The sequence below is a fragment of the Desmodus rotundus genome, chromosome 13 (genome assembly GCF_022682495.2).
Source record: "Desmodus rotundus isolate HL8 chromosome 13, HLdesRot8A.1, whole genome shotgun sequence".
Lineage (NCBI taxonomy): Eukaryota > Metazoa > Chordata > Mammalia > Chiroptera > Phyllostomidae > Desmodus > Desmodus rotundus.
The window spans coordinates 23494635-23513512 of NC_071399.1; the positions used below are offsets into that span (position 1 = coordinate 23494635).

An 18878-nucleotide genomic window follows, 5' to 3' on the forward strand; every position below is an offset into this window, starting at 1 on the left:
TGTGACAGTGATATTTGAAGATGTCATTCTGTGGGTTTTGAAGATGGAGAAAGAATCCATGAGCTAAGGGATGCAGATGGTCTCTAGAAGCTGGAAAGTCAGGGATATGGACTTTCTTTGGAGCTTCCAGGAGAAATGAAGAACTTCCAAAATCTTCACTTTAGTCCAGTGCTCCCTGTCTGGGACTTTTGAGCACCAGAACTGTAAAATAATACAAGCCACTAAGTTTATGTTAATTTTTATAAGAAATAGATGAACTAATATAATACTGAATCAATTCTGAGTTCCTTGTGATGAACAAATTTCTTGAATAGATTTAAAGATTCCCTGCCAAAGAGACTGCAATTTTTCTGAAGAGAGCAATTTTGCCATCAAAGCACATGTAGGTCTAATACATTGGCCATTTGGGCAAAATAATTTCCACGAAGACATTTGTAGCAACCTCAGCAGCATTTGGCTGACATGAGGTCAAGATCCAAGACTTAAAAGACTGAAAGTAGGGATTGTTAGTGTGAGAGAGACCAAGTACAGAACGGAACACTGTAGGAGAGAATCAATGTTCTGAAGGAATGTTCAGAGGAGCTAATGATTTTGAGCCAGTGAGTCAGTGATATGATAGATGTAGCAATCAGTAGAAGCTATGAGCCTGAGGGAAGTTGGAAGCATATGATTGTTCAAAAGTTTATCTTGGGCCAAAGGTGTCTACCACCTCTAAAGCCAACAAGCCTCAGAGTAAGGTCTCCTGAGAGAATGAGTATCCAGTCCTTAGACTAAGGGGAGTGGTGATAATCTGGACCAAGTCACCAAAGCATTCTGAGTTATATTCATATATATTGTTTTTCCTCTGGAAAGCTGAGTTTTTGAATTGCATATTATTAACATACAAGTGCTTACAAATAAAGGGAATTGACAGAAGAATACCTCAACCAAAATATACATATGGACATATAAAATAAACCAGAATGTGCATACATGTTAAAATTTCAACTCATTATTAATAAAAATAATAAATTGAAATAGACATAAATGCTTGAGACTTGATAATATGGAAAAGTACTTGTGATGTAGTCAATGAAATATATAAGAATTCATTGTGCATGTTTGCAAAACCAAATAGGAAACAAATAAAGAAATTGCATTAAATTATTAACAGTTCAATTTCTTGAGCATGAAATCAGGAATGATTTATTACCATTGTTTTCTATACTGAAAATAAATTAAATTTAAATGAAGCCGTGTTACAAACAAATACAGATGTAAAAATTATGCTGTAATTGTAATTAACTGAGAGACGAACTTTAGTATATTTTGACAATTATTTATTTGATTAAAAATTCCTATTATTAACTTGATTGTATTTGCTTTTAGACATGCACCTTTAAAAAGTGCTGTGATCCTAGTACTTGTACACTGATTGGATTTGCAGAATGCGGCAGTGGACCATGCTGTGATAAAAAATCTTGTCTGGTAAACTTTCAAAATATACCATTATTTTGCAACATGGATTTCTTTGTGTTCTTATGCATTCATTGCATTCTAATTTTTAAAAAACTTGCTTTTACACATCTTTCAAATGTTTTATATGTACTCAATGCATACACAGTTGGTTTAGAATTTAGATGATGTCCTTAGGTCTTTTACTGCCTATTTTTCAACTCCATCAATCACTGTATCATTTCAATTTCTACTCAAGACCCATCCAGTTATTGCATCTAATACCAATTCCAGATTATTTGGGTACTATCAATTCTTGTTCAGGCCTGAATGAAGCTCTTCATCATGAAACTTGACAAAATTATAAATGAGCCACCAACACACATGTGACATGCAATGCTCAAATAAATGACAGCAATTTTTAAAAATCACATTTTGAAAATAACAGAAAAGGAATTCATGTGGAATAGTCAGCAATATGTAGCATGCAAAATAATGAAGTGTAGTTTGTCAAGCACTTCTAGCCTAGAAATGGATTGAATCTTTGACATTCCTTAGGGAGGTTTTTTTTTAAAATTATTTTATTGTTGTTCAATTACAGTTATCTGCATTTTCCTTCCACCCCTCCCTCCCACCCCAGCCAAACCCACCTCCCTCCCTTGCTTCCATCCTCCCCCTTGGCTTTGTCCATGTGTCCTTTAGAGTAGTTCCTGAAAACCCTTCCCCCCCACTGACTCCACCCCCCCTGTGGTTATTGTTAGATTGTTCTTAATTTCAATGTCTCTGGTTATATTTTGTTTGCTTTTTGGTTTTGTTGTTTATATTCCAGTTAAAGGTGAGATTATATGGTATTTGTCCCTCACAGCCTGGCTTATTTCACTTAGCATAAAGCATTAGGTAAGGTACAGCACCCATTTATGATAAAAAACACTTAGCACAGTGGGAATAGAAGGAGCATTCCCCAACATAATACAGGCCATGTATGAGACCTGCAACCAACAACTCAATGGGCAAAAACTTAGAGCTTTCCTACTAAGATCAGGAACAAGACAAGGATGCCTGCTTTCACCAATCTATTCAACATAGTATTGGATGTCATAGACACAGCAATGAGACAAAAAAAAAGAAAGAAAAAACATTCAAAAATAAACTAAGACGGATAAAAGACTTAAATATAAGTTGTAACACCATAAAAGTCCTAGAGGAAAACATTGGCAGGAAAGTCTCAGACATTCCACACAGCAACATCCTCACAGACATGTCCCCTAAAGCAAGGGACATAAAGGAAAGAATAAACAAATGGGACCCCATCAAAATAAAAAGCTTCTGCATGGCTAAAGAAAACAGCACTAACATAAAAAGAGAACCAACAGTATGGGAAAACATATTTGCCAATGATACCTCAGACAAGGGCCTGATCTCCAAAATATATAAAGAACTCACACGACTCCACTCCAGGAAGACAAACAACCCAATTAAAAAATGGGCAAAGGACTTGAACAGACACTTCTCCAAGGAAGACATACAGAGGGCCCAGAGACATATGAAAAGATGCTCAGCATCACTAGCCATCAGAGAGACGCAAATTAAAACCACAATGAGGTACCATCTCACACTGGTTAGAGTGGCCAAAATAAACAAATCAACAAACAAATGTTGGAGAGGATGTGGAGAAAAGGGAACCCTCGTGCACTGTTGGTGGGAATGCAGACTGGTGAGGCCACTGTGGAAAACAATATGGAATTTCCTCAGAAAACTAAAAATGGAACTGCCCTTTGACCCAGCAATTCCGCTGCTGGGATTATACCCTAAGAACCCTGAAACACCAATCCAAAAGAACCTGTGCACCCCAATGTTCATAGCAGTACAATTTACAATAGCCAAGTACTGGAAGCAACCTAAGTGCCCATCAGCAAATGAGTGGATCCAAAAACTATGGTATATTTACACAATGGAATTCTACACAGCAGGGAGAAAGAAGGAGCTCCTACCCTTTGCAACAGCATGGATGGAACTGGAGAGCATTATGGTAAGTGAAATAAGCCAGGCGGTGAGGGATAAATACCATATGATCTCACCTTTAACTGGAACATAATAAATAGATGAAAAAAGCAAACAAAATATACCAGAGACTTTGAAGTTAAGAAGAATCTAACAATGGTCAGGGGGGAGTGAGGAGGGGACAGTGAGGATAGGGGATTACAGGAACTACTATAAAGGACACATGGACAAAATCAAGGGGGAGGGTGGAGGTGGAGGAGGGAGGGGGGTTCAGGTGGGGTGGGATGGAGGCATGGGGAGAAAAAGCACACAACTGTAACTGAATAACAATAAAAATTAAAATTAAAAAAAAAGAAATAAAAATCATTCATATTGGAAAGGAGGCAAAACTGTCATTGTGTGCAGATGACATGATAGCGTACATAGAAAATTCTATAGACTCCACCAAAAAACTACTGGACCTAATAACTGAATTTGGCAAAACAGTGGGATACAAAGTCAATGTCCTTGGGGAGTTTTTCATTCAGTTTTCCCTATAGCCACACTTGAGAAGAGATTAGTTAGAATTTGTCTTCTGGGGATTGCATTATTATAGCACCTCATTTTGTGTCACTTTCAGAAGTCTATGACAAATGTAAAAGCTAATTAATGGGGCTGAGAACCAAGATGGTGGCGTAGGTAGACACACTGCGCTTCCTCTCACAACCAGAACTGACAGAAAATTGATGGCAAGGAAGTCCGACACCAAGGAAATAAAAAATAAACATTAATACAGACAGGTAGGAGGAGCAGAGATGGGCAGCCAGGAGGGATAGGACTCGCGTGGCCACAGCAGGACCGAGACTGGCAGAGTGTGGGATGAGCGGGGCAGGCCGTCTGACCGCTAGCAGACCCTGTGTCCCCACATTCCCGCACAGATAAACCGGACAAACGGCGGGGATCGAAGCAGATTGTGTAACCCAGGGCTCCAGCGTGGGGAAGTAAAGCCTCAAACCTCTGATTGAAAATGCCCCTGGGGATTGGGGCGGCAGCAGGAGAGACTCCCAGCCTCACAGGACAGGTCGTTGGAGAGACCCACAGGGGCCTGGAGTGTCCACAAGCCCACCCACTCAGGAACCAGCACCAGAGGGGCCCAGTTTGATTGTGGGTAGCGGAGTGAAAGATTGAAATCCGGTGGAGAGTGGAGTGGGTGCCATTGCTCCCTCTGGGCCCCTCCCCCATGTACAGCATCACAGCGCAGCCACCAGTGTTGCCCCGCCCCAGTGAACATCTAAGGCTCCGCCCCTTAAAGTAACAGACATGCCAAGACAAAGAAAAACAAATGGCCCAAATGACAGAACACTTCAAAGCTCCAGAAAAAATACAACTAAGCGAGGAAGAGATAGCCAACTTAATGGATGCACAGTTCAAAACACTGGTTATTAAGACGCTCACAGAATTGGTTGAATCTCTTCGAAAACTAGATGAAAAAATGAAGCCTATGCTAAGAGAAACAAAGGAAAATGTACGGGGAACCAATAGTGATGTGAAGGAAACTGGGACTCAAATCAACGGTGTGGACCAGAAGGAAGAAATAAACATCCAACCAGAAAAGAATGAAGAAACAAGAATTCAGAAAAATGAGGAGAGGCTTAGGAACCTCCAGGACATCTTGAAACGTTGCAACATCCAAATTATAGGGGTGCCAGAAGGAGAAGAGGAAGAACAAAAAATTGAAAACTTATTTGAACAAATAATGAAGGAGAACTTCCCCAGTCTGGCAAAGGAAATAGACTTCCCAGAAGTCCAGGAAGCTCAGAGAGTCCCAAAGAAGCTGGACCCAAGGAGGAACACACCAAGGCACATCATAATTACATTACCCAAGATTAAACGCAAGGACCTACATCCAAGATTATTGTATCCAGCAAAGCTATCATTTAGAATGGAAGGGAAGATAAAGTGCTTCTCAGATAAGGTCAAGTTAAAGAAGCTCATCATCACCAAACCATTATTATATAAAATGTTAAAGGGAGTTACCTAAGAAAAAGAAGATCAAAAATAGGAACAGTAAAAATGACAGCAAACTCATAGTTATTAACAACCACTCCTAAAACAAAAACAAGAGCAATCTAGGGAAACAACTAGAACAGGAACAGAACCATAGAGATGGCGATCACATGGAGGGTTATAAATAGGGGAGTGGGAGGGGGAGAGGGGGGGAAAGGTACAGAGAATAAGTAGCATAGATGATAGGTGGAAAATAGACAGGGGGAGTGTAAGAATAGTGTAGGAAATGTAGAAGCCAAAGAACTTATAAGTATGACCCATGGACATGAACTATAGGGGGGGAATGTGGGAGGGAGTGGGTGGGCAGGATGGAGTGCAGTGGGGGGGGATGGGACAACTGTAATAGCATAATCAATAAATATATTTAAAAAAAGAAAAAAAAAGCTAATAAATGAGAGATTTTGCTTGTCAGATTTTTTTTTCTCTGTGTCAATGAACTCTCTCCCAACATTATTCTACTTTGTCCTGCATGTGTTCTTTATTACCTTATGGATTAGTAATTAGAGCCAATGGCCATTTGTCTTCAAGGCACATGAATGTAGAGGCCAGTGTAGTATTTCTACTTCTTAGCAATTAATCTCCTTGTGTTTTCCTTCTTCAGAGCCCTCATCTTAACCTTTGCCTCCAAATCAGTGGCATTGAGCAGTAAGACATTTGTAAACAGTACATTGTCCTTTATCTATATCCCAAAGGATAGTTTTTTAAACTGGTTCTTTAAAGTGATTATGTAATCACTGCATTTGGTTGACTGAACATTCACAGTAAAAGTTGCGAAGGAGGGCTTCTGGGCAACACCTAAGTGTACAATGTTAGTTCACATTAATTTTATTATGTGCTATAGCATAGAATTTGGCTTTTGATGTCATTTTGGACTGACAAGTGTCTTATACTCTGCTTTCTTTCATTATTGGCCATAAGCATAAAAGGCTTCCTGTTTTCTTCTCTGTCACTTCTAATTAGGCTAGTTTCCACTAATGCTTTTCCAAAGTTTAACAATTTGATCCAATATTTGAAAAATAACATTTCTATTTAGCAGATACAAATCCAAGTGCAAAGATATGGAAGACAATAGTTTAACCAGTGTTTTGCTGAAACAGAACTGAATAACTTGTTTCGAACTAGTATTCAGACATTCTACATGCACTTTAAGAAATTGTAATGGGGCCCTGGCTGGTGACTCAGTGGGCCGAGCACCTCCCTGTGAGCCAAGAGTTTGCTGATTCAATTCCCAGTCAAGGCACATGCCTGGGTTTCAGGCCATGACCCAATTGGGGGATGTGTGAGAGGCAACCCATCCATGTTTCTCCTGCTCATTGGTGTTTCTCTTTCTCCCTCCTTTCCCCTCTCTCTGAAAATAAATAAATAAATAAATAATTTAAAATATTGTAATTGGTACTGTATAATACAAATTCTGTATTGCTCAGTTGTGTCTTTTCTTGAGTTTGTGGAAAAATGATGTTTATTATGAATTTTTCATGCATATACTTTACTTATATGTAAAATATACGTAAAGATATGACAGTTCCCACTATATGTAGATTTTAGACTGAAGCCTACTAAAAATTTGAAGTAAAGCTAGTTCCCAATATTATTTTTATTTCACACCCTAGATACGCTATAATTTTAAAGTCATAGTGGAACAACAAAGGAGACAACTTCTACATATATAGCTTTTGTTATTAAAATGCCAAGTGACTGAAATATCATTTGACATTACATGACTTCACTTTTTAGAAGAATAAGTGGAAGTGTTCTTTTTTCTAAATAGTAGTTAAAAATTAAAATATCAAAACAGTCTGGAGTTGGCTGTATTAAGAAAATAAACCATAGGTCATACTTACCCCTTCAGTCTTTATTTTATTTGTATTACTTTTCTCAGCCACAGTTTACATCAGTACTATTCCACCCTACTTTCAGATGTACAGGAAGCGGCCAGACAACCATCCATTCTAATGAGTGTTCACCCTGCTGCCGCAAGCACCCATCTGGCTCCATACCCAGTTATCTTGACACTGTTGACTATATTCCCCATGCCGCAAACCGCTTTTCTGTGGCTATTCTGCAACTACCAATTTGCACTGCTTAATCCCTTCACCTTTTTCACCCTATGCTCTAGACCCTCTCCTGACAGCTGTCAATCTGTTCTCTGTATTCATGAGTCTCTTTCTATCTTCCCTTTTACAATTTGTTTATTAGATTCAATGCAGAAGTGAAATCATACAGTATTTGTCTTTCTCTGACTGGCTTATTTTACTTAGCATAATACTCTCTAGGGCCATTTGTGATGTTGTAAGACATTGTATCTTGATAATGGCCAAGTAACGGGAGATAAACACTTATGAAGCTCAAGTAAAACATGAGTCTAACTTCATGCTCAGGTGAATCTACATTTAAAAAAGAAAAAAAGAGAATTCTTATTCTATACATCTACTGAGTATCCTTGCATTTTTGTTGACAGGTCTTATACAACCTTCCTCTATTGTAATACAGATAGCTCATTGCACTTCCTGGCTTTTCTGGTCCATAGAACAATACTTCAAAAGAGTAGAGAGATCATTTCTTTCCCAGCAGCTGCCTCAATGCTCAGTGCTGCAGGAAGCCATGACTGATCTGGCTAAGTTAAATTCCCCACCACTGTTCCAGTCACTGTGTCTAGGGAGAAGTGTTCTGATGGTCATCCTGAGTCAGAAGCAGATTCCTGATTTATAACCCCGTCATGGTGGAGGTGGAGTAGGCCCTGAAAGAAAAGTTACTTGAAATGAAAAAGATGTGCATTAAGCAATATTTTACAAATATGATAAAGACTAGCACCTGAGTTAGTACTGTGTTTCAGGAGTGCAATTTGTCCCCAAGAAATGACAGTTGAAAAAGAAATATGCATTGCTTGATGTAGATGTTTTGTTTTTATCTTGAAATGAGTATGTGATATAACCATAGCATAACAACGAGAGCTTTCATGAGAGCCTTTTTTAAAAAATGAGGTAAAAATCACATAAGGTAAAATGAACTATTTTTAAGTGAACAATTCAGTGACATCTAGCACATTCACAATGCTGTGCAGCTCCCACCTCTATCTAGTTCCAGAACAAGCTCATCGTCCAAACAGAAAACCCCTAACCCAGTAAGCATTTGCTATCCTTTCCTCCTTCCTGTCAGTCTCTGGCAACCACCAACCTGCATTCTGTCTTTATGGGTTTACTTATTCTGGATATTTCATATAAGTAGAACCATGCGATATGTGACATTTGGTGTCAGGCTTTATTTAATGTAGCATTTTCAAAGTTTATTCACCTTTAGCATGTATCAGTCTTGCATTCCTATATATGGATGGAAATATTTCATTGCATGCATATACCACAGTTTATCTATTCATTCATTGATGGACATTTGGGTTCTTTCCAATCTACTTCTCTAGAACTTTTAAGTAAATTTAAAATTATCTTTAAGTAGTTAAAATGTAATAGAATCCAAATGATGATTACCAACACAATGCTCTTATGTAATCATTTTACATTTTTGGTTTACTTCTTTAAAAAATATTTGTTTCGGAAAGATCAAAAAGGAAATCAATAGTGTCCTTTGTCTCAAACAGTTAGGTGCAATCATGAAATCGGAGCAACAGCCTTTTGAAAAGGCTTCATCCTAGAACCTCTACCTGGGTAACAGTGCCCACTTACTCTATCAATGCAAACCAATTTGTTTCCTATTGTTCTCACATTGGAAGTTCCTAGAACAATGAGAGAGCTCAACAGTATTTTAAAGGCACTGCAACATTTTCTGATAAAGAAAAGATGGGGGCAGTGAGGCTAGGGCATTACAGGAACTACTATAAAGGACACATGGACAAAATCAAGGGGGAGGGTGGAGGTGAGGGAGGGAGGAGGGTTCAGCTGGGGTGGGGTAGAGGGATGGGGAGAAAAGGCATACAACTGTAATTGAATAACAATAAAAATTTTAAAAAAGAAAAGAAAAGATGCTAAGTTATGTGTTTAACATTTCCCCATCTTTCAGAACATTACATACACACTTGCTTGTGAATTTCATGTTGGGTATGAGTCCATGATCTGATGCCATTTTGTTCATGTCCACTTAAATTTCATAATAGGTCAGCATAAAGTAAATTATTTCAAAAGAAGGGTGCTATGCTCAGTGGATAACATGCACAGTGGCTCTGCTTAATGTTAATGGCATCAGCCAGGAATTTGAGTTATACCACTCCTGTACTGAACTAATATGTGATCTTTGACTAGTCATTTAATATCTCATCACTCTTACCTCCAATGACAGTTTATCTAAATTATAACAGCAGATAATAATATGTTGCTTGGAGTAGTGTGCTAAGACTTCATTGTAGTGTGAAGCACTTTAAGGTCTTTGGATAAAATGTCTTACAAAAATATATATTTGTCGCTCCTTTTCTCACAGATTACTGCGAGAGGAAAAATATGTCGGATGAGCACAGATCCATGTGATTTTACAGAATATTGCAGTGGATTATCTGAGTTTTGTGCGCCAGATATGAAAGCTGCTGACTTAGAACCATGTAGTAATAAGACCACCTATTGCTTTGAGGGAAAATGCCAAGATCCAGACAGACAGTGTATGGAGTTATTTGGAAAATGTAATAGCTGTATGTTTTTCCTGGGGCTTGTTTTTAAACTGTATTTCTAAAGTCAGCAATCCACCCTGTAAGCCACAATGAAAGGCATTATTTATTCAAATCCAAATTTGAAAATAAAATTGCAAATCAAAGCCTTTGAATTATGTTGAGGCAAAATAGGCTTAATAATTATAGGATAAAGAGAATAGAACATTAGTAAAATTTCAGGTGATAGGTGTAAAAGAAATAGATTATTAGAATTGTAGATAAAAGAGCAAATGACTTTGATTTCTTTACCATTCTACAGAATACCAATTTTTCTCTTCTGAAGTTGGTAGTTTTTAAGGAGTGTTTCTCCTTCTCAAATGGACATTAGATGACATCAAAAATTTGTAGTCGATGGTACTGACTGGGCAATGCTGCTGTCTAGATATCTCTGTATTAATTTACCACACTTTTAGTTTTAAGTTTTTTTTAAGATGAGTAATTGGAACTATATTTTCAGTTGCTAAAGGTGCTGATTATCTATGTTTACAAGAAGTGAATGTTCATGGAGATTCGTTTGGAAACTGTCGAGGGCGATGTGCATATAGGTATGTATTTAGAAAAGTATCCATTTTCTGGATGCTTGTCTATTTTTTGTGTCTGTGTTTTCTGCAATGAGTCACTAAATTCAAATGAGAGGTGAATATAATACATACAGATGAATTTATATGTTGCACCTCATGAAATGGTGTATGTTCTGAATAGCTTTACTGTTATGGTCTGAGTAACATTTTGAGTTATCCTCATATTTTGAATTGTTATTTACCTAATACATTGTGTCCTGAATTGACATATGGGAAATTTTCTCTGCTTTACATTGCCAGAAATACCCTTTGTGGAAAGCTAGTTTGTCACTGGATGCATACACGTATAGCAGTACCATTGGAAGCTTACGATGTGCAATATACTTACTTTGGAGGCCATGTATGTATATCAGCAAATATGAGAGATCCTACTCCTGAAAAGAGAACCTATGTAGGTGATGGCACTGCATGTGGTTTTCAAAGGGTAAATATAAATTTTACTTGATTCTATTTAGTTTGTGTGTCTGTGTGTGTGCGTGAGAGAGTCAAAAGTCAAGATTTCTGTTAGTCAAAGGAACACTTGCTTTCCTATCAGTTTTATTATAAACTTTGCTATAGATATTTAAATTTGGTTCCTCACACTTGAGAATCTAAGCCTCTTCATTAGGCTAGGATTTGGTCTGCTATGATTTGTGTAAAGAAAAAAAGAAAAAAATCAAATAGCACACTGAAAAAGTAGAATAGAACAACCTGAATAGTAAGAACAACAACAACACATGAACAAAAACAAAACCCCCAAATCCCCAAGTGTTCAGTTTTGTAGTAATTGATGAGAACTAATCAGCCTATTCTCATTCTTTCTCCAAAAGCATGATATAGTTGTTAAAAGTTTGACCCTCTTACAAAGAATTATAATAAAACAGAGTTTAAGTTTTGCTTAATTTCTTTTTATAAATTTGAGTAATTTGTACAAATGATTTTTTTAAATTTTAATTATATTTTATTGATTATGCTATTAAAGTTTTCCCAATTTTCCCACTTTGCCAACCCCCCCCAAGCAACCCCACTTCCTCAGGCATTCCCCTCCCCTTTGCTCATGTCCATGGGTCATGTGTATAAGTTCCTGTACTGAACTTTACATCCCCATGGCTATTCTGAGACTACCAATTTGTACTTTAAAAAAAAAAATTGTTGTTCAATTACAGTTGTCTGCATTTTCTCCCCGCCTCTCCACTCCACCCCAGTCAAGCCCACCACCCTCCCCCATCTCCACCCTCCCCCTTGGTTTTGTCCACGTGTCCTTTATAGTACTTCCTGAAAACCCTTCTCCCCACTATCCCCATTCCAATCCCCTCTGGCTATTGTTAGAGTGCTCTTAACTTCAATGTCTCTGGTTATATTTTGTTTGCTTTTTTCTTTTGTTGATTATGTTCCAGTTAAAGGTGAAATCATACGGTAATTGTCCCTCACTGCCTGGCTTATTTCACTTAACATAATGCTCTCCAGTTCCATCCATGCTGTTGCAAAGGGTATAAGCTCCTTCTTTCTCTCTGCTGCATAGAATTCCATTGTGTAAATATACCATAGTTTTTGGATCCACTCGTTTGCTGATGGACACTTAGGTTGTTTCCAGTTCTTGGCTATTGTAAATTGTGTTGCTATGAACATTGGGGGCACAGGTTCTTTTGGATTGGTGTTTCAGGGTTCTTAGGGTATAATCCCAGCAGCGGAATTGCTGGGTCAAAGGGCAGTTCCATTTTTAGTTTTCTGAGGAAGTTCCATACTGTTTTCAACAGTGGCCGCACCAGTTTGCATTCCCACCAACAATGTACTAGGGTTCTCTTTTCTCCACATCCTCTCCAACATTTGTTTGTTGATTTGTTTATGTTGGCCACTCTGACTGGTGTGAGATGGTACCTCATTGCGGTTTTAATTTGCATCTCTCTGATGGCTAGTGATGCTGAGCATCTTTTCATATGTCTCTGGGCCCTCTGTATGTCTTCGTTGGAGAATTGTCTGTTCAAGTCCTTTGCCCATTTTTTAATTGGGTTGTTTGTCTTCCTGGAGTGGAGTCGTGTGAGTTCTTTATATATTTTGGAGATCAGGCCCTTGTCTGAGGTGTCATTGGCAAATATGTTTTCCCATACTGTTGGTTCTCTTTGTATGTTAGTGCTGTTTTCTTTAGCCATGCAGAAGCTTTTTATTTTGATGAGGTCCCATTTGTTTATTCTTTCCTTTATGTCCCTTGCTTTAGGGGACATGTCTGTGAGGATGTTGCTGCATGGAATATCTGAGACTTTCCTGCCAATGTTTTCCTCTAGGACTTTTATGGTGTTATGACTTATATTTAAGTCTTTTATCCACCTTGAGTTTATTTTTGTGTATGGCGTAAGTTGGTGATCGAGTTTCATTTTTTTGCACGTAGCTGTCCAGATCTCCCAACACCATCTGTTAAAGAGGCTATTTTTGCTCCATTTTATCCTCCTGCCTCCTTTGTCAAATATTAATTGACCGTATAGACTTGAGTTTATTTCTGGGCTCTCTGTTCTGTTCCATTGGTCTATGTGCCTGTTTTTATGCCAGTACCAGGCTGTTTTGATTGCAGTGGCCTTGTAATACAGTTTGATATCGGGTATTATGGTCTCTCCTACCTTGTTCTTCTTTCTCAAAATTGCTGCAGCTATTTAGGTTCATTTATGTTTCTATATAAATTTCCAAAGTTTTTGTTCTATAGCTGTGAAATATGTTATAGGTACTTTAATAGGGATTGCATTGAATGTATAAATCGCTTTGGGTAGTATGGCCATTTTGTTGGTGAAAATTCTTCCAATCCATGAGCATGGTACATGCTTCCATTTGTTTGTGTCTTCCTTAGTTTCCTTCTTCAGTGTTCTGTAGTTTTCTGAGTACGCATCTTTTATCTACTTGGTTAGGTTTATTCCTAGGTACTCTATTTTTCTTGTTGCTATATCAAATGGGATTTTTTTCCCTGATTTCTGTTTCTGATGTTTCATTGTTGGTGTACAAGAATGCCTTTGATTTCTGAGTATTGAGTTTGTACTGAGTATTGATTTAGCTGTTTTGCCAAATTCACTTATTAGGTCGAGTAGTTTTTTGGTGGATTCTATAGGATTTTCCATGTACACTATCATGTCATCTGCAAACAATGACAGTTTTTATTCCTCCTCTCCAATTCAGATGCCTTTAATTTCTTTTTTTGTCTGATTGCTGTGGCTAGGACTTCCAGTACTATGTTGAATAGGAGTGGAGAGAGAGGGCATCCTTGTCTTGTTCCTGATCTTAGTGGGAAAGCTCTAAGTTTTTGTCCATTGAGTCTGATGTTGGCTTTAGGTCTCTCATTATGGCCTTTATTATATTGAGGAATGCTCCCTCTATTCCCACTTTGCTGAGTGTTTTTATCATAAATGGGTGCTGTATCTTATAAATGCTTTTTCCACATCTGTTGATATGATCATGTGATTTTTGTCTTTGTTCTTGTTTATGTTATGTGTTATGTTTATGATTTGTAGATGTTGTACCATCCTTGTATCCCTAGGATGAATCCCTCTTGATCATGGTGTATGATCTTTATAATGTATTCCTGGATGTGGTTTGCCAATATTTTGTTGAGGATTTTAGCATCTATGTTCTTCAGCAATAGTGGCCTGAAGTTTTCTTTCTTTGTTATGTCTTCATCTGGTTTTGGGATTAGGATGATGTTGACTTCATAAAACGAGTTGGGAGTCTTCCATCATCCTGAATGTTTTGAAATAATCTGTGGAGCATGGGGGTTATCTCTCCCGTAAATGCTCTGTAGAATTCTCCTGTGAAACCATCTGGTCCAGGGCTTTTGTTTGTCAGTAGCTTTTTGATTACTGTTTCAATTTTATCACATGTTATTGGTCTGTTCAGGCTTTCTGCTTCTTCTTCTTTGAGTTTTGGAAGGTTATATTTTTCTAGAAATTTGGCCATTTCATCTAGGTTTTCACATTTCTTGTCATATAGTTCTTCATAGTAATTTCTTACAATCCTTTGTATGTTGGTGGTATCAGTTGTAGTCTCTCCTCTTTCATTTCTGATTGTGCTTATTTGGGTCCTCTCTCTTTTTTTCTTGATGAGCCTACTTAAAGCTTGTCAATTTTGTTTATCTTTTCAAAGAACCAGCTCCTGGGTTCTTTGATCCTTAGAATTGTGCTTTTAGTCTCTAGTCATTTAATTCTGCACTGATCTTGGTTATTTCCTTCCTTGTACTTGCTCTGGGTTGTCTTTGTTGTTGTTACTTGAGTTCTTGTAGGTGTACGGTTAGGTTGTTTATTTGAAATGTTTCTATTCTTTTTATGTAGGCCTGTGTTGCTATGAATTTCCATCTCAGGACTGCCTTTGCTGTTTCCATAGGTTTTGGATTGTTGTGAGTTCATTTTCATTTGTCTCCATAATGTTTTTGATTTCTTCCCTAATGTCATTCTTCACCCATTCATTGTTTAATAGCATGGTATTCAATCTCCATGTTTTTTAGTGTTTTGGGTTTTTTCCTTTGGGGTTGGTTTCTAGTTTCAGTCCCTTGTGGTCAGAGAAAATGCTTGATATGATTTCAATTTTCTTGTCTTGTTGAGGCTTGTTTTGTGTCCTGTCATGTGGTCTACCTTTGAAAAAGTTCCATGTGCATTTGAAAAGAATGTGTATTTTGCTTCTTTGGGATGAAAGGCTCTATGTATATCAGTGAAGACCATTTCATCTAGGGCATTGTTCAATGCCACAATATCTTTGTTGATATTTTGTTTGGAAGATCTGTCCATCTTTGGCAGTGGGGTGTTAGAATCCCCTACTATAATTGAGTTGCTGTCAATGTCTTTCTTGAAGTCCTCCAAGATTTTCTTTATGTATTTGGGTGCTTCTGTGTTGGGAGAATTTGTGTTTACAATGTTTATGTGTTCTTGTTGTATTCTTCCTTTGAGTATTATGAAGTGATGTTCTGGTTCTCTCTTTATGGCCCTTTTTTGAAGTCTATTTTTCTGATATGAGTATTGCTACCCCTGTTTTTTTTTCCTGTCCATTTGCTTGGAAAATTTGTTCCCAGCCCTTCACTTTTAAGTCTGTGTAGGTCTTCTGTCCTGAGGTGGGTCTCTTGTAGGCAGCATATGTGTGGGTCATGCTTTCTTATCCATTCAGCTATTCTATGTCTTTTTTTTCATTTTTATTGTTATTCAGTTACAGTTGTATGCCTTTTCTCCCCATTCCTCCACCCCACCCCAGCCGAACTACCCTCTCTCCCCCACCTCCACCCTCCCCCTTGATTTTGTCCATGTGTCCTTTATAGTAGTTCCTGTAACCTCCTCTCATAACTATCCCCTCCTGACTCCCCCCAGGCTATTGTTAGATTATCGTATGTCTTTTGATTGGAGCATTTAATCCATTTGCATTGAAGGTTATTACTGATAGGTACTTATTCATTGCTGATTTTTCATGCATGTGTTCCTCTCTCTCTCTCTCTCTCTTATCCTTCGTTTCCTTATACCAATCCCTTTAGCATCTCTTACAGAGCTGGTTTAGTGGAGGTGTATTCTTGTAGACTTCTTTTTTTCTGTGAAACTCCTTATTTGGCCTTCTATCTTGATTGAGAGCCTTGCTGGGTAAAGAAGTCTTGGTCGCAGACCTCTGGTTCTCATTACTTGGAATATTTTTTGCCATTCTCTTCTGGCTTAGAGTGTTCCATGGAGAAGTCAGCTGCTAGCCTTATCAGGGCTCCCTTGTATGATACTTCTTGTTTGTCCCTTGCTGCCTTTAAGATTCTCTCTTTGTCTTGGAATTTTGCCATATTAATTATGATGTGTCTTGCAGTGGGCCTCTTTGGGTTCCTCTTGCTTGGGACTCTCTGTGATTCCTGGATTTGTGTGACTTTTTCACTAATCAATTTAGGGAAATGTTCTATGATTACTTTTTCAAACGGGTTTTCTATCCCTTTCTCTTCCTCATCTCCTTCTGGTATTCCTATTATAAGGATATTATTACGTTTCATGTTGTCCTGCATTTCCCTTAACCCCTCTTCATTCTTTCTGAGCCTCCTTTCCTTTTCTTCCTCATTCTGGGCGATTTTTCTACCTTGTCCTCCAGTTCACTGATCGGATACTCTGCTTTATCGAGCCTGCTTTTGATTCCTTCTACTGTGTTCTTCAGTTCAGAAATTGCATTCTTCATTTCCTCTTGACCCTTGTTGATAGTTTCTATTTCCTTTTTCATGTTGATACAGTTTGCAGTGAGTTCATTATAGTTTCCATGTAGTTTTTGGTAGTTCTGTGTGAGCTCATTAAGCTTCCTTGTAACCAATTCTTTGAACTAAATATCTGATAGTTGACTTGCCTCTTTTTCATTTAGCATTGTTGCTGAGAGTTCCTCCTTTCATTTAGGGATTATTTCTTTGTCTTCCCATTGTTTGTGAGACTCTTCCTGTTAGCCTCTGCTTCTTATGTTGCTCTGTTCTGATCCCCTGGGTTTATGGTGTAAACTTCTGTGGTAGAATACCTGTGAGATTCAGTGGTACAGTCTTCTTGATCTCCCGATCTTACTGATCTTGAGCTGTGGTTTATGTTGGCTCTGTGTATGTCTTTGTCTTTTTGTTCTAGTTGGGTCTTTCTTTGGTGGGTCTTTCCCACCAGCTGGTTGTCTGAGGGTCAGTCTGTCCCCCACCTCTTGTTTTCTGTTGTGCAGGTGTGGGCAGGTTGTGTTGGAGCTGGTTCTTCTGTGTGTACAAGGTTTTGAGGCTTTTCTCTTGCTCTTGTTCAGTTCTTATGCACTATTTAGTTGTATTTCCAGATAGGTCCTGGGTTGAGTTAATGTGACTTCCACTCCCTCCTTCACCGTCTTCTGTTCTTAGCTGTTGGTGTTTCCTGTGTTGGTGGTTTTCCTCTTTCCAGAGGTATCCTAGTGTTCACAGCTTCTACCTACTCTTTATTATGGTAGGTTGTAGGGGGAAGGTGAAATGGCTTAAGAGAGCAGGAGTGTATTATATGATATTTAAAGTATCAGCCCTTAGAGAAGAGATAGGAGATCCTTTGGATATATATAGTGTTAACCGTGATAATTCACCCACCTAGCCACTTTTTAGAAAGATTGAAAAGAATATAAGACTCTTATTGTGGGGGGGAAGGATTGTGAGTTGGATCTAGAAAACTGAGCTTGCGGGACATCAGATTATGAGGTAAAGTGAGAGTAAAGCATAGAAAATAAGTGTAACATGTGACAGAATAGATTTAACCACATCAGTAATAAAGTTCAGGAAACAGTGAAGTGGGCTGAGATCTGGGAGGGATTCTGTGTAGTATTTACAAATGTATGGAACAGCTATTATTTACAATAGTAATGGAGCAACACTCATATGACAGAATTTGTGTGATCTGGATAACGAGAAGCAGAGTATAGGTCCTAGAGTAGTGTGCTAATGGAACACAAGTGAAGTGAAAGGCAGTTAATTAACAATACATGTGAAAGAGAGAACAAGGGGAAACCAGTCAAACAATGCAAATTAACCAGTCAAGCAAAGAAGACTAAACAGAAAGAAGAGAGATACAAAAATACTAATAAAATGAGTGATGTAAGAATAATGAAAAAAATAATACAAATATACAATATCTTGCAAGTTCTCTGGAGTAGCAAAGTGAAATTTGTTTCACTGTCTCAGCTATTGGGAAGCCCCCTCATTGGGTCCAACTTTGGTCTTTTCACAGTTCCAGGTTTTATTGTCTCATTTGTGGGGATTAATATATATATAAAAAAAAGACGGAAGGAAGAAGAGATATAAGGGAAGAAAGAAGGAGTAGAACAAGAAAGAAGGAAAGAGGAAGAATGTGTTAAAAGAAAGAAAAAATAATGAAAAAATAATAAAGAAATAATAATAAAGAATTACTTTAGAAAAAAATTAAGCAAACATACAAACAAATGAAAAAACCAAGGCTGCTGGCTTCAAATTGGCCAAGCCAGTTTTGCTGGTCTTTTATCTTCAGCCAGCTCAGGCAGTCTATCCCAGGTCTTCTCTGTCCCAACCAGCACTGGAGCAGCCTCCAGCCCAGCTCTCCAGTGGTCCCCAGACCCACAGGTTCAGGCACTCACCCTTCTCTGGGCTATGGGTGTGCGAGCAGGGCCTTCCTTGATTCGCAGTCTCCCTGGTGCCTCTGGTCTTAGGTCCTTCCGAGGTGAGGCAGGCACACTCCACTGTCGATGCCTGTAGTCTCACC

General features: G+C 38.2%; 1 protein-coding gene across 1 annotated transcript in view; it reads left to right on the forward strand.

Annotated features, from left to right (window-relative positions):
- The window catches only part of LOC139440491 (A disintegrin and metallopeptidase domain 3-like), a 97608-nt gene that overhangs the window by 34160 nt on the left and 44570 nt on the right, over window positions 1–18878 (forward strand). The window contains exons 9-12 of the mRNA XM_071220146.1: window positions 1369–1467; window positions 9907–10102; window positions 10587–10674; window positions 10951–11134. Of these exons, the coding sequence (XP_071076247.1) occupies window positions 1369–1467; window positions 9907–10102; window positions 10587–10674; window positions 10951–11134 (567 nt within the window). The remainder of the gene's footprint in view (window positions 1–1368; window positions 1468–9906; window positions 10103–10586; window positions 10675–10950; window positions 11135–18878) is intronic.